This window comes from Strongylocentrotus purpuratus, unplaced genomic scaffold (genome assembly GCF_000002235.5).
Source record: "Strongylocentrotus purpuratus isolate Spur 01 unplaced genomic scaffold, Spur_5.0 spur5_scaffold_1, whole genome shotgun sequence".
Classification (NCBI taxonomy): domain Eukaryota; kingdom Metazoa; phylum Echinodermata; class Echinoidea; order Camarodonta; family Strongylocentrotidae; genus Strongylocentrotus; species Strongylocentrotus purpuratus.
The window spans coordinates 49,706,444-49,719,024 of NW_022145594.1; the positions used below are offsets into that span (position 1 = coordinate 49,706,444).

At 40.4% G+C, this 12,581-nt stretch overlaps 1 protein-coding gene across 1 annotated transcript; it reads right to left on the reverse strand.

The window, feature by feature from the left end:
- Positions 1-3,902: 3,902 nt before the first annotated feature.
- LOC115921426 (uncharacterized protein K02A2.6-like) lies at positions 3,903-11,441 on the reverse strand. Its single transcript, XM_030978898.1, has 3 exons — positions 7,322-11,441; positions 5,286-5,317; positions 3,903-4,070 (listed from the first exon to the last, which is right to left on the reverse strand). The coding sequence occupies exons 1-3, from the start codon at positions 11,439-11,441 to the stop codon at positions 3,903-3,905; spliced, it is 4,320 nt and encodes a 1,439-aa protein (XP_030834758.1).
- Between the last annotated feature and the right edge of the window lie 1,140 nt (positions 11,442-12,581).

Here is a 12,581-nt window from a genome sequence, read left to right on the forward strand (position 1 = left end):
AAGAATTGGCTGTATAATTTTCAGCAAAATTGACACAAAAGTTCCCCAGGCTATGCCCTGCCCTGTCCGACTCCACTGGCAATAGACATAAGTTTGCACTCCGACAGGGTGGACACAAACAAGTCTTGACAATAGGTGCATATGTTTATAGTGAATTTGAAAAATGTATTTATATTTTGCAGTATCATAACATGAAGAAGCTCTATGGGTGATTATTTGTTACTCCATTTCTTTGTCACCCCCCGCCCCTCCTCCTCTCTAAAATAACAGGTCCATGGACTTACTGGATGTGTGATGTAGTAAATTTCCTGTCCTCCAAAGTCCCACATGCTGTAGGTTATATCAAGTGCGGATGACTTCACCTTTGTGATCTCTTCACGAGTAATACCTTGCGAAATTTTAGCAATTTTTTTGTTATCACTTGTAGGCAAAAGTTTTATGTTACTTTCAGCAACTTCCATCACATTTGTTTTTGTTGCTCCAGATATATTTCCTTCGCCTAGTGTTGATTGGTTGCTGCCTGATTCTACGAAGCAAAATATAAATAATTTTATATTATATAAATAAAATGTAAGCGTTGTCATAGAAATGAGGGATTGTAATCATACATTGAACTGAGCATTACATAATGTACTTTCGAAGAAAAAAAAACCATGATACTACCATGGCTCTATATATAAAGTGTACCGTATAACTGGTAGTACCATGGTAAATGTACAGTGGCCAAAATACTGTGTACCATGGTAATTTTGTGTGGGTAAAATCATGACCCTTTGGCCATGAAGGGAGTTTCCAAATGTCTTGAAGCTTTTATAACAGGACGTACAGGCCAATGAATGGATATATAGTTTTAACCAATCAGTACGCAGAAAACTGTACAACCATACAACTACCGGTATACACAGGCGCGTACGCAGGGGGGGGGGGGGGGGGGGGGTTGAACCCCCCCCCCTCCCTTAGGTATTTTTATGTGTGTAAACCCCCCTAAAACCCCCCCCTTTTTTATTTTTGTATTATTAAAAAAAAAAAAAATTATGCAAATGGCTGACCTAAAACAGGTGTCCTTACCCCCCCCCCCCCACAACGAAGACAAATTTCAAATCTCGAGACAAAAAAAAAAGTGTCCTCTTACCCCCCCCCCCCCCCCCCCCCCCCCGCTTATTCAGCATCTGGCTGAGTCGTTGCGATTTTTTTTTGGACTCCAAAAAAAAAAAAAAAAAGTGTTCGCTTACCCCCCCCCCCCCCCCCCCCCCCCCCCCCCCCGTCCCGACTGAGCGACTTTTCGGCCGCCGCGATTTTCAAATTTTTGGGAGCAAAATAATAAAGCTGAGTCGTTTTTAACCCCCCCCCCCCCCTTGAAAAAATCCTGCGTACGCCACTGGGTATACAGCTATACATGTACATCCATTGACCAAATGAGAGCTGGCGGGCCGCTTTGTCTGGAATAAGCACATTTTTCCAAACAAAGCCACCCGCTTATCTAGCAGCTTTGAGCTCTGATTTGGTTAAAACCATACATCCATTTCTTATAATTGCATAGTTTTTGGTTGTATAGTCGTACAGCTCCCTGTGTTCTGATTGGATAAAACTATAAATCCATTCGATGGATGTATAGTTGTACAGAATAATGGCCTGTATGGCCTGTCATAAGTATTTGCGATGTTCTAAATTGCTTGTGTTACTCACATCGCTGGAATTTTCAAACTAAATTCAAGCAATAATAATCTATCAAAATAGTTGCAGTCTTCCAGGGTGTCTCGGTTTCCTCTCAAACCTTCTCCATTAATTTCCATGATCAGAAAGTTAGAGAAATGCAAAACTTGTTTAGACTAAATTGTGACCGTTTGGAGAAAACTTAAATGAGAATCTGACGTTCCAGGCATGTGGTAGGCGTGAACTGCCCCGGCATCCGTGGCAGCGCAATAAAATTGAGAATAAATTACGACATAACTAAGACACATTGTGACTAAATTGCTCATCATTGACGTCTTCTTTATCATATTCAGCATCGATCTGTTCTTCTATTACACCTAACCGGCAGTAACAAAGAAAACAGATAATTGGTTTATTTCTCAAAACACATTGAATTGAATTATTAAGATTGTGTAGAACTTATCACAGTGAATTTCAAATTTCTTTCAAGTTATTTTTATGTTCACCAGGAAGTAGATGAGAACTTGAAGTTGGTAGTAAGCATCAGGGCCCTGTTTCACAAAACTTGTCATCAGTGTCACATGACAGTTTTTGTTATAAGCTACTGAAATCCTTGCTTCTGATTGGTTAACAGCAGATTTGTCACTGATTTTTGTCATTTGTCATTGGAAAAAGGCTTTGTGAAAGGCCGGGGTCCCTGTTTGGCTTTTTATTCGTAAGGAAATTACTAAGTGAAAGTATTACCTCAGTTCTTTCTAAGTACCTTTTCTCTGCATTACGTCACCTTAGTATTTATATCAACAGTGTAAAAATGTGGAAAACGAATCTGCTTCAGAAAATTCCGTCAATTTGACTCTAAACACATGGGCCGTATTGTATACTGAATAGAACAGCATGTTGCTGAAGTGTTGAATGGGGTCCTCGATTACGAAACTACAATTGTTCTTAATGAAAATATACGTTACCTTCGCTGAGATACAGGTCTGCAAGGTTGACCAACTCGGCAGCTTGCAGTGCCTTCCTGAGTTCAATCCGTTCATCTTCCCTAGACACACCTCTTCTCCATTGTTTCAGCATATGATGAGTTCCGTCACTGGTAACACGGCCGAACCTCATATTGGTCATGAGCGCTCTCTGTATATCACCATGTAGGATTCCCAGCTGACCAGCAAGGCTGTCAATCTTGGCTTCGTCGTAAAGGTCGTAAGCTATCTGCTGTAATATGCCTGCAAACTCATCATCTGGAGGCTCTTCTCTAGAATGGTCCCGAGAATGGTCCCGAGAATGGTAACAAAGACAAACATGGGGGTGGTCAAAGAACGTAGGTATGACGGATCAACTTTAAAATGAATACAAAATTATCTTTACTAAGGTGAAGAACAAAAAAGTTAAAATAAGTTCTTCCCGTAATGAGACTAAAGAGGATTATGTTAAATTATAACTCCAATCAAGAGTATCATCTTCTACTTGTTTCATTACAGAATGTGTTCATTGTTAAAGTCAACCTATAGCAGTTGACTGACACAAATAGACAGCGATCCCATTTAGAGACCATGCTCGACATGCTCGAATTATTAAATTTTATTTAAATTCTTTAAAAGATTTCACTTTCAACTCAAATCACTGTAGACTGGTATGTAGCTAAGATTTTCATGTTTTTGTTAATGATTTTCAATCTTTTATTCACTTCTGCTTTCAGATAATCACAGGTGGTGACTGGTCACGAAATTTCTAAACATGATTTTGGATTCATAGAACATAATTGTTGCCGTACTTTTAGCACTGTTATTGACAGTCTAGGACTACTCATTTTACACACCAAAGTACATTCCGTAGTAGTTTTGTCACTATTAGAGAAATAATGCGTTTATTGTCAATTTGCCATGTAAAGAGTAAAGATATTTCATCTCACCCTGCTTGTACTGTATCACTCCCAAATCCTCCGGTTGAATTATCGTCAGATGATGATGTGCTTGTCATGATGGAATGAAGTCAGTTTGAATGAGAAGGAAAACAAAGAGAATTTAACATACAAATTTGGAATGTTCTCTATCGTTCACTGTATCGGTATTCTAAGTAATTTCAAAGTTTAGCAAAAATGGGGTAGGGAGCTATAAAGAGCATATAGGATTTGATAAGCTTCACATTATACATATTTCAAAAAGTAGCAACAAATTGGATTGGACTTATATAGTATAATGTTTATTTTTTTAAACTTTTAAAGGAAATTGAGATTGGAAAATAAAGTCTTACCACTCTGAGCTTGTTTTCCAGGAGCTCCATTGATGTGTCTCTGCTTTCTTCTTCCGCTCTGCTGATCGTATCTCACTTTCTAGTTGAATTTTGGTTCTCAGCTTCCAGTTCTCACGCTTAAGATATGTTAGTTCTTCTACATGTCCTATGTCAGACTCTGCAATCTGCGAGAATAAAACACTCATTGAAGCAAATGTGCATATAATAACATAGTGAATAATAAAAAAAATATGTCAACCAAGAGCATGTTTATAGAAATATACAAATACAGAAGTTCTCTGCGATGTATGTGTATGACACAAGATTGATATACAGTGCGTCCCAGAAAAAAACGAAACCGAGAATTATTGATGTTTAATCATAACTGAATCACAATTATATTTAATAAATGACATGTATTTGTAAATAAAAACAATTTGAAGAAAGGGTACCAAAAAGTCATTTGGGGGACAGTATCTGAATTTCATTTTCAGCCGTTTCATACGACACCTCAATAAGGAAAAATGAGCCCGGAAAAAGAAAGTTCTGTTTGTTTCAAGCTAGTAATGCTTGCATTTCCATAATTTTATAAATTGAATTCGTTTTCACTGGATGCCTGCCATAGCAACAAACAACAAACTCTGTTTCGTTAACGATCAGCCATGCATGAAATTAAATTTTGGGGAAATATGATTTTCTCTTTGAAATTCAGATACCATCTGCCAAATTACTTTTTGGTACCCTTTCTTCAAATTGTTTTTAATCACTCATGCTTGAAATATGCATCATATGAATTGCATCAAATGAAAGGAGGATCTAAATATGTGTCATTTATTAATCATAATTGTGATCAAGTTATGAAATAACATTGATATTTCTCGGTTTTGTTTTTTCTGGGACGCACTGTATATATATATATGCATGTTTATATACAGTGAAACCTGTCTATAGAGACCACCCAAGGGAGACAAGAAAAGTGGTCTTTATTTACAGGTGCTTTACATGTTTCAATGAGAAACCGTTTTCAAAGGGAAACAAAATATGGGGTGCTAAATATATTACTCATTGCGGATATGGTATTGTGATCTTTTAGATCCCTTGTTGACCATACATTGCGAGACACACAAATGTCACTAGCGATATTATTCTTAATAAAATATGTGGTCTTTGTAGACAGGTGGTCACTAAAGCAGATTTGATTGTATATAGAAAATGAGAAAAAGAGAGTCAAGAGATGTAATGAATTACCAAGAGTAATGGCTATTGGCTCAGAACATGAAGATATTTTTGTTTCTAAAGCGACCAAAAAATAACTGTTTCTGTATGTATTCCATGAAACTTGGCAGGTCAAAGCATATCAAACACATATTATCTGAGAATCTGTTTAAGTTCACACTTACATGTCTATGTTCAGTTCTTGAGGCCACATTTTCTACAGACAAAGAAAAAAGGAATACAATAAAGATTAATAGTTCACAGCGACACAGCCTACCAAACATGTACACTGACACATATCTAATACCCCATTCACAGTGGTTTTGAAATTTGTAGCGGCGTTGTAGCGGAGCGGCGACACCGCCATAACACCGCTACAAATGCATTCACAGTAGAAAAGTTATCCCGCTGCAGCAGCGGGATAAATATCATGTACCCATTCACGCTGCAGCGGGTGATTTTTATTACCTCCGTAACAAACACGTGTATGCATGGCTCATGACCCGCGAGTGACCCCGATATGACCGGAAATACTTCAGCGCGGGGTTTTAGGGTAAACATGTCAAGTTGCTTTTTGTATCCTCGATCATATTACTTTTTAAAAAACTAGCATTTTTATTGCTTCCAGTCAGAATATTTTAATTTTTTGAAGTGTGAAATATTTTTATTTGGATAATTATAAATCTACATAATAATAAAATCAATTTGAATCCACTGGTTACTTTATTTCTATTTCACTTTATGTTCCCCATTGCTGGAGAAAAGAGGTCAGTGATAGGTAAGTAAACAAATCACACGTGTTTGTCGCGGTGTTATAGCGGAGAGCCTTCACACTGAGTAAACACCGCGACAGCAGCGGGACTGTCCCGCTGCTGTAGCTAGGCGAGCCTAGCGATAGTTTGTCACGGCGTTATCGCGAGGCGGTGTTATCCCGCGATAGTTTATAACGGGTCCGAGCCTTCACACTGAAGACAACACCGCGACAGCAGCGGGACAGTCCCGCTGCTGTCGCGGTGTTTGAGGCCACTGTGAATGGGGTGTTAGATCATTAAAATAAAGTGGTGCAGATTTGTTGAAAGGTGTCTTTGAAAAAGACAAGTGTAAAAAACTAAAGTCCTGTATAACATTTCCCCATTGATATTAATAATAATAATAATAGTCGTTCTTGAACAATTTATTTCCGCTCCCCCACTTCTTTTCCACATTCAAATAAACAATTTGTGCTATACCAATTGTATTGAGACGTAGTTCAGATATATAAGACACGCGCATGCGTGGACTTTATTAAGTCATTCAATCCCGTAGGATACATACATGTATATCATAACATCCCCTTTTTTTTCAAATTAAAATGTTAACTATTGAATGTACACTTATAGCCTTTTGCTAGATAAAAAACTTTCCTTTCTAATATGAAAATCTTAGAAAAACTCTTAAATGATTTTCTTTAAATAAAACTCAAATATTTGTTATTGTTGTAAAACTTATTAATTTCATACGATTTTGGAATGTGAGGTCAGGTTGATCATTTGCTGATCTTGTATAATATTGTTATCCAATTATTTGTACTGTCTGATACAACTTTGAGTAAATACGTGCACTTATTCAACTCAAAATTACACTCAAGTATAATCAGTTACTACTGTTTTCCTAAGCAATAATAATAAATTTCCACATTGTTTGTATAAAACACTTGTTACGTGTCTCTGACAAATGTTACGGTAATTTGAACTTATTGATTTATTTCAATGTCTAAATATGTAACAGACAATTAACAAATTGTCGCCTCGTTACTCGTATTCTGCTTAATTACGAATCAATGTCATTTCACTTTCATCTGCTATGATTACTATGAACTTGTATTTTACCATAATAAATGATGAGTACAGCTCTGGAACATGAATCAATGTAATGTCTTACTTTGTACTTTCTAACTCTAATAACTAACTCTATGATATTTACAAGTTTGTTCCCATCTCATCCTGTATGGAAAAAAGCATATACACGACTTAGTGTAGGTCCTTTGCTTTGCAGTTGAACATATCTATAAAATGTAGTAAACTTCTTACTAGTGAATTGAGATCCACATGGCAATAATAGATCAACATTTTACTCAAAGATCAAGAAAATATCACTTCCTGTATAACGTTCAAATAAACGTGATAATCGAATATGTCAGTTATAGGAGCATGAATATTTATCCACGGGCATGCAAATTAACGAGTAACATAGTCCTTCAGATAGTTTGGACGTTTGACCGTACGCCCTGAACGAGTTTTCGGCGCTAGTTCAATGTCATTTGATTGGCTTGCCTGAGGGGCAGGCCGCGCTTCAGTTTCATCAGGTGTTGCATTGTGGTCATTTGCGTGTTGAATTTCCGCGGTTTCGTTGCTGCTCGTGGTTGTTTCATCAGGAGGATTTTCAGGTGTTTGACGCAAGTGTACACGATTGCGACGGTAGATGCCGGAGGGCGTTTCGACAACGTAGGAACGCTCATCCAAGCGTCGCTTCACGATTGCTCTTTCCCAGTTCTTTTGCCCCTGGACAAGAGGTTGCATTCGCACGGTGTCACCTTCCTGCAGTGGGGTCAAATCTTTTGCAGATTTGTTGTAGTTGTACGCTTGCTTTGCGATACGTAATTGCATCTTCTCACGTTCACGTATTACCCTTGGCTCGAGTAGACTCGCTGAAGTAGGCAAGAGCGTGCGTGTACGGCGATTCATAAGTCGTTGGGCCGGACTTGTATCCAGACCTTGCGAAGGTGTATTGCGGTGATCCAACAATGCAAGGTAAGTATCGGACCGCGACTTATCACTCTTCATGATGATGCGTTTTGCTGTTTTGACTGCGGATTCTGCCTTTCCATTGGCTCTGCTGTTACCAGGACTACTGCAGAGATGCTCGAAATCCCATTCACTTGCGAACTGCCGAAACACGGCTGATGTATACTGGGGCCCGTTGTCGCTAACGACTTGCGTAGGGCTTCCATATCTCGCGAAGTGTGCTTTGAGCTTTCGAATCACCAATTGGCTACTTGTGTTATCCAATCGGTCAACTTCAAAGAAGTTGCTGTAGTAATCGACGGTTACCATGTAATCTTTTCCCTTCAATGAGAAAAGATCTGTGCCTATTTTTTCCCATGGCCTTTGAGGCAGATCATGAGCCATCAGAGGCTCCTTTTGTTGCTTGACTTCGTATGATCGGCATACATCACATGTCGCGATAAACTGCTTGATTTCACTAGCCATACCAGGCCAAAAGATTGATTCGCGAGCACGTCGAAGACACCCTTCCATGCCCAGATGGGATGAGTGGATCTTTTCCTTCATCTCCCTGCGAAGGCTTATTGGAATTATCACACGCTCTCCTTTGAAGATTAGACCATCATGAACTGCTAGTTCATCTCTGTAACCGAAATATGGTGTTAGCTCCTCAGGCAGAGTGTGCCGGTCATTCGGCCACCCGCTGACGATGACGCTCTTGAGCTTCTGAAGTACTTGATCTGCAGCGGTCTGCTCACGAATTTGCTGAAGGCGCTCATCTCGGATAGGTAAATGTGCTACCATATTCACTTCTTCAAAGAAATTCACTTCGCTTGGATCACCACCAACTACCCGCGACAAGGTATCTGCGAGATACATGAGCTTTCCTTGTTGATAGCTGATATCAAAATGATATTTTTGAAGACGGAGGAGCATCCCCTGAAGGCGTTTCGGAGCCTTCACCAGCGGCTTCTTTATGATCATTTCAAGCGGCTTGTGGTCGCTCACAACGCTAGTAAATCGACCAAAGGTGTATTGATGAAAACGCTCCATTGAAAACACTACAGCTAGCATTTCCTTCTCAATTGAGGCGTACCGCGATTCTGTGTCGGTCAAGGATCTACTGGCATACGCTATGGGGCGTCCATTCTGCAGAAGTGCTGCTCCCAAACCCTTGTTGCTTGCGTCGCATTGGATGGTTAGCTCTTCCTTAGGGTTGTAGTAGGCCAAGAGTGGTGCTTCTGAAACCATTCTTTTGATCTTTGACATTGCGTTGGCTTGCTCTGTAGACCATTCCCATGCTATGTCTGGGCGTGTCAGCTGTCTGATGGGTTCTAGCGTATCGGACAGACTGGGCAAGAATCTGCTTAGGTAGTTCACAAATCCCACTAACCTCTGCACGCCTTGTACGTCAGAGGGATTTGGCATTTTGAGGACATCAGCAACCTTCTTTGGATCAGGCTGTAGTCCTGCACTTGTGACGACATGTCCTAGGAAAGGAATCTCAGTTGCTCTGAACACGGACTTCTCCTTGTTGAGCTTGATGTGTTGTTCAACACATCGCTGGAACAATTGCTCAAGCTTTGAGTCGTGGTCGATGATTGCTTCTTCCATCGTTGTCCCTTTCCCATACACAAGGATATCGTCTGCTACGCAAATCACCCCTGGCAGTCCTTCAAGTGCTTGATGCAATCTTTGCTGGAAGATTTCTGATGAGGCACTTGTACCGAATGGTAAACGGCGCCATCGGTAGCGGCCAAAGGGCGTGTTGAATGTCGTCAGGTGGCTTGAGGGCTCATCAAGTTTCACTTGCCAGAATGCAGAACTCATATCAAGCTTGCTGAAGATCTTTGCTTGGTTGAGATCTGGCAAGATATCCTCAACTATAGGTAGAGGGTAGTGCTCGCGTTTGAGTGCCTTGTTCAGTGGCCGTGGATCAATGCATATCCTAAGGTCACCATTCTTTTTCTCAGCCACCACTAGTTGGCTGACCCAACTCGTCGGTTTTGTCACCTTCGCGATCACTTCACGGTCAACCATGCGATCCAACTCTGCTTTCACTTTTTGTTTGATTGCATGGGGTAGTCTTCTTGGAGGTAAGATGGTGGGCTGCACCTCTTTATCCACTTGCAGGTTGACCTCTCCAGGCATCTCTCCCAGCTCTCCATCAAAGACTTCTGCATAGCGTTCTTCAGGCTTGCATGCCTTGTCTTTCTGGCTGGAAGCTGCGTGAACTCTTATGAAGTTCTCATTATTGACCGTGATGAGCTTCAAATGCTGGCTGACTGTGCTTCCCAACAACGGTGTGAAGTCCTTGTCCACCACTATGAATTCCACCGAATATTTCTGCTTCGTCTTGGGGTTTAGCATCTTGACCCTGCTGACGCCTTCGATGGCCATTGTGATTTCGTTCCACATCATGAGCTTTTTCTTGCTAGGTTTCAGGACGTAGTCAGCCCCTTCCAGGTGTCTCAATGGCAGGATGTTGGCACTAGCCCCGCTATCCACCTGGAAGTCTACTGCTTTCTCATTGATCATCATTCTGGCATACACCTCATCTCTCGGTTTAACGGTGTTGATGGTGATTGTGACATTGTCTATATACTCGGTGCTCGAGTCACTGTCGGCTGGATCATTTACTTGGTGCATTCGTTTGCTCAGCATGCACACATTGGCGAAGTGGTTTTGCTTTCCACATGCCTTGCAGGTTTGTCCGTAGGCTGGACATTTGTTTTTGTCCCTCGGGTGCTCCCTGCCACAGTACTTGCATTGAGATTTTGCTGCTTTGCCAGTGCTGCGCTTGCTGTTATCTCTTTTTGGTCCACCGCTCTGCTTTCCTTTCTTAAAGCTTGGCCGGATCTTATGGATATGAGCCGCTGATCTGCTGCTACCGGCCTCACTGAAAGCTTTGAGGTGCGATTCAGCTGTCTCTGCGCTCTTACAGATGTCGATGCAGCCACCGAGTGTCAGTTTCCTTTCTTGTAGTAGTTGCTTCCTCGTCTGCGCATCATTGGTGCCCAGCACTATCTTGTCCCGGAGGAGGCTGTCTGTCATGCATTTACAGAAATTACATGATTTGGCGAGAGATCTGAGATTGGCAAGAAATGACTCAAAACTCTCACCTGGTTCTTGTTGCCGTTTATTGAAGAGGTATCTCTCGTAGGTTTCATTCTTCTCACCGACAGCGTACCGTTCAAATGCCTCTATTATCTCATCCAGGTTGCTAGTTTCCCCATTGGCATTAGCGAAAACAAAACTGTTGTATATTTCTAGTCCCAACGGGCCGATTGTATGCAAAAACAATGCCGTCTGGTACACTGATGCTTGGCGATCCAGATGTGCTACCACGCTGTAGTTCGTCCACATCTGACGCCATGTTTTCCACCCCTCAATCACTCCGCGATTTATAGTCAATTGGGGTGGTGGTCGTATCCCGCTCACGGGAGGCGGTGCTGACACTCTCTGCTGAGTGCGACCCGTCGCTAGCTGCGTAGGCGACTGGTCACCCGTCCCGTTCTGCTCGACATTGCCATCGGGCTGCTGCTGAGCGGCTGTCTCATGTTCGCCTGTTGTAGGCATATTTTCTGACGGCTGGATTCACTTATTCAAGACCTCAAAATTTGTTCACACATATATTCACCTCAGCTTGAAACTTGCGCTATTAATTTAGCACTGTCCTTTTTCTCGTAGGATTTAAGCTATCCTGTGAAAATGTCAAATTCTAAGGCTCCGCCGCTGCCACCATGTATTGAGACGTAGTTCAGATATATAAGACACGCGCATGCGTGGACTTTATTAAGTCATTCAATCCCGTAGGATACATACATGTATATCATAACACCAATTTTGCACCTGCACAGGTGCTTAGAAGCTTAGAACGGTTGAATATTTTAGATTAATCTATTAAATATAAGGACTATATATTATTAGAAAATATTAGAAAATATTAGAAAATATTAGATAAAATTACTCAGAATACCTTTAATCATCGGTTGTGATGAAGTAGAGGGTGTTTCTAGGGTCTATATCGTGATACATAAAAGAGAGAGAGAGAAACAAACATATATATAGTACAGTCTCAAGATCACTGGTCAGCTATAGTTTTAACTGTGGCCCGAAAAATCAGCATGATGACTTCCTTTTGATTTGCAATATATTGTTCTTCCTTATATGAAATAAAAAAGCGTATTTAAAAAAACAACAACAATGTTTTTACTTGTTTTTCTTGTTTATGCACAGGAAAATAAATAGTTTTTTATCAGTAAAATATGATACATTACTATACTTTGTGTGATTTTCTAAATACCCTCCTATAAATGTTTTTTCATCGAGAAAAGATAAGTCAAACATTCCAAAATGTCTGAACATAGCTACATTGTCATAGTGCATGTTCTAAAGCTGTGTTCCCTGTCCACAATTTATCCCCTGTGAAAAGTAAAAATCTCCTTTCATTAGATTTCTCCAAAATAACTTAACCTCATGTGTGCTACGTGTTTCTAGTAAGCACAGTACATCTATCTTCTTATTCTGTAAGTAAATGTACTTAAATATTTTCTTCTGTTTAATATAATCTTTTAAAGCCCATACGTTGAGCGATAAAAGTTTAATACTCAAGTTATCTCATACTTTTCAAACTTGAGAAAGAATGAGACAAGTTTTAATTCTAACTTTCACACAAACTAAGATAGGCGTTAGCCTTAATGGTTAAAACCGTACCTA

Coding starts and splice junctions, on each gene's coding strand:
- LOC115921426 (XM_030978898.1), bottom strand. CDS start 11,441: ATGCCTACAACAGGCGAACATGAGACAGCCGCTCAGCAGCAGCCCGAT. Junction 5,318..7,321: donor TCTGAAGGACTATGTTACTC/GTTAATTTGCAT, acceptor CTTTGTCTGTAG/AAAATGTGGCCTCAAGAACT. Junction 4,071..5,285: donor CAAGAACTGAACATAGACAT/GTAAGTGTGAAC, acceptor TTATTCTCGCAG/ATTGCAGAGTCTGACATAGG.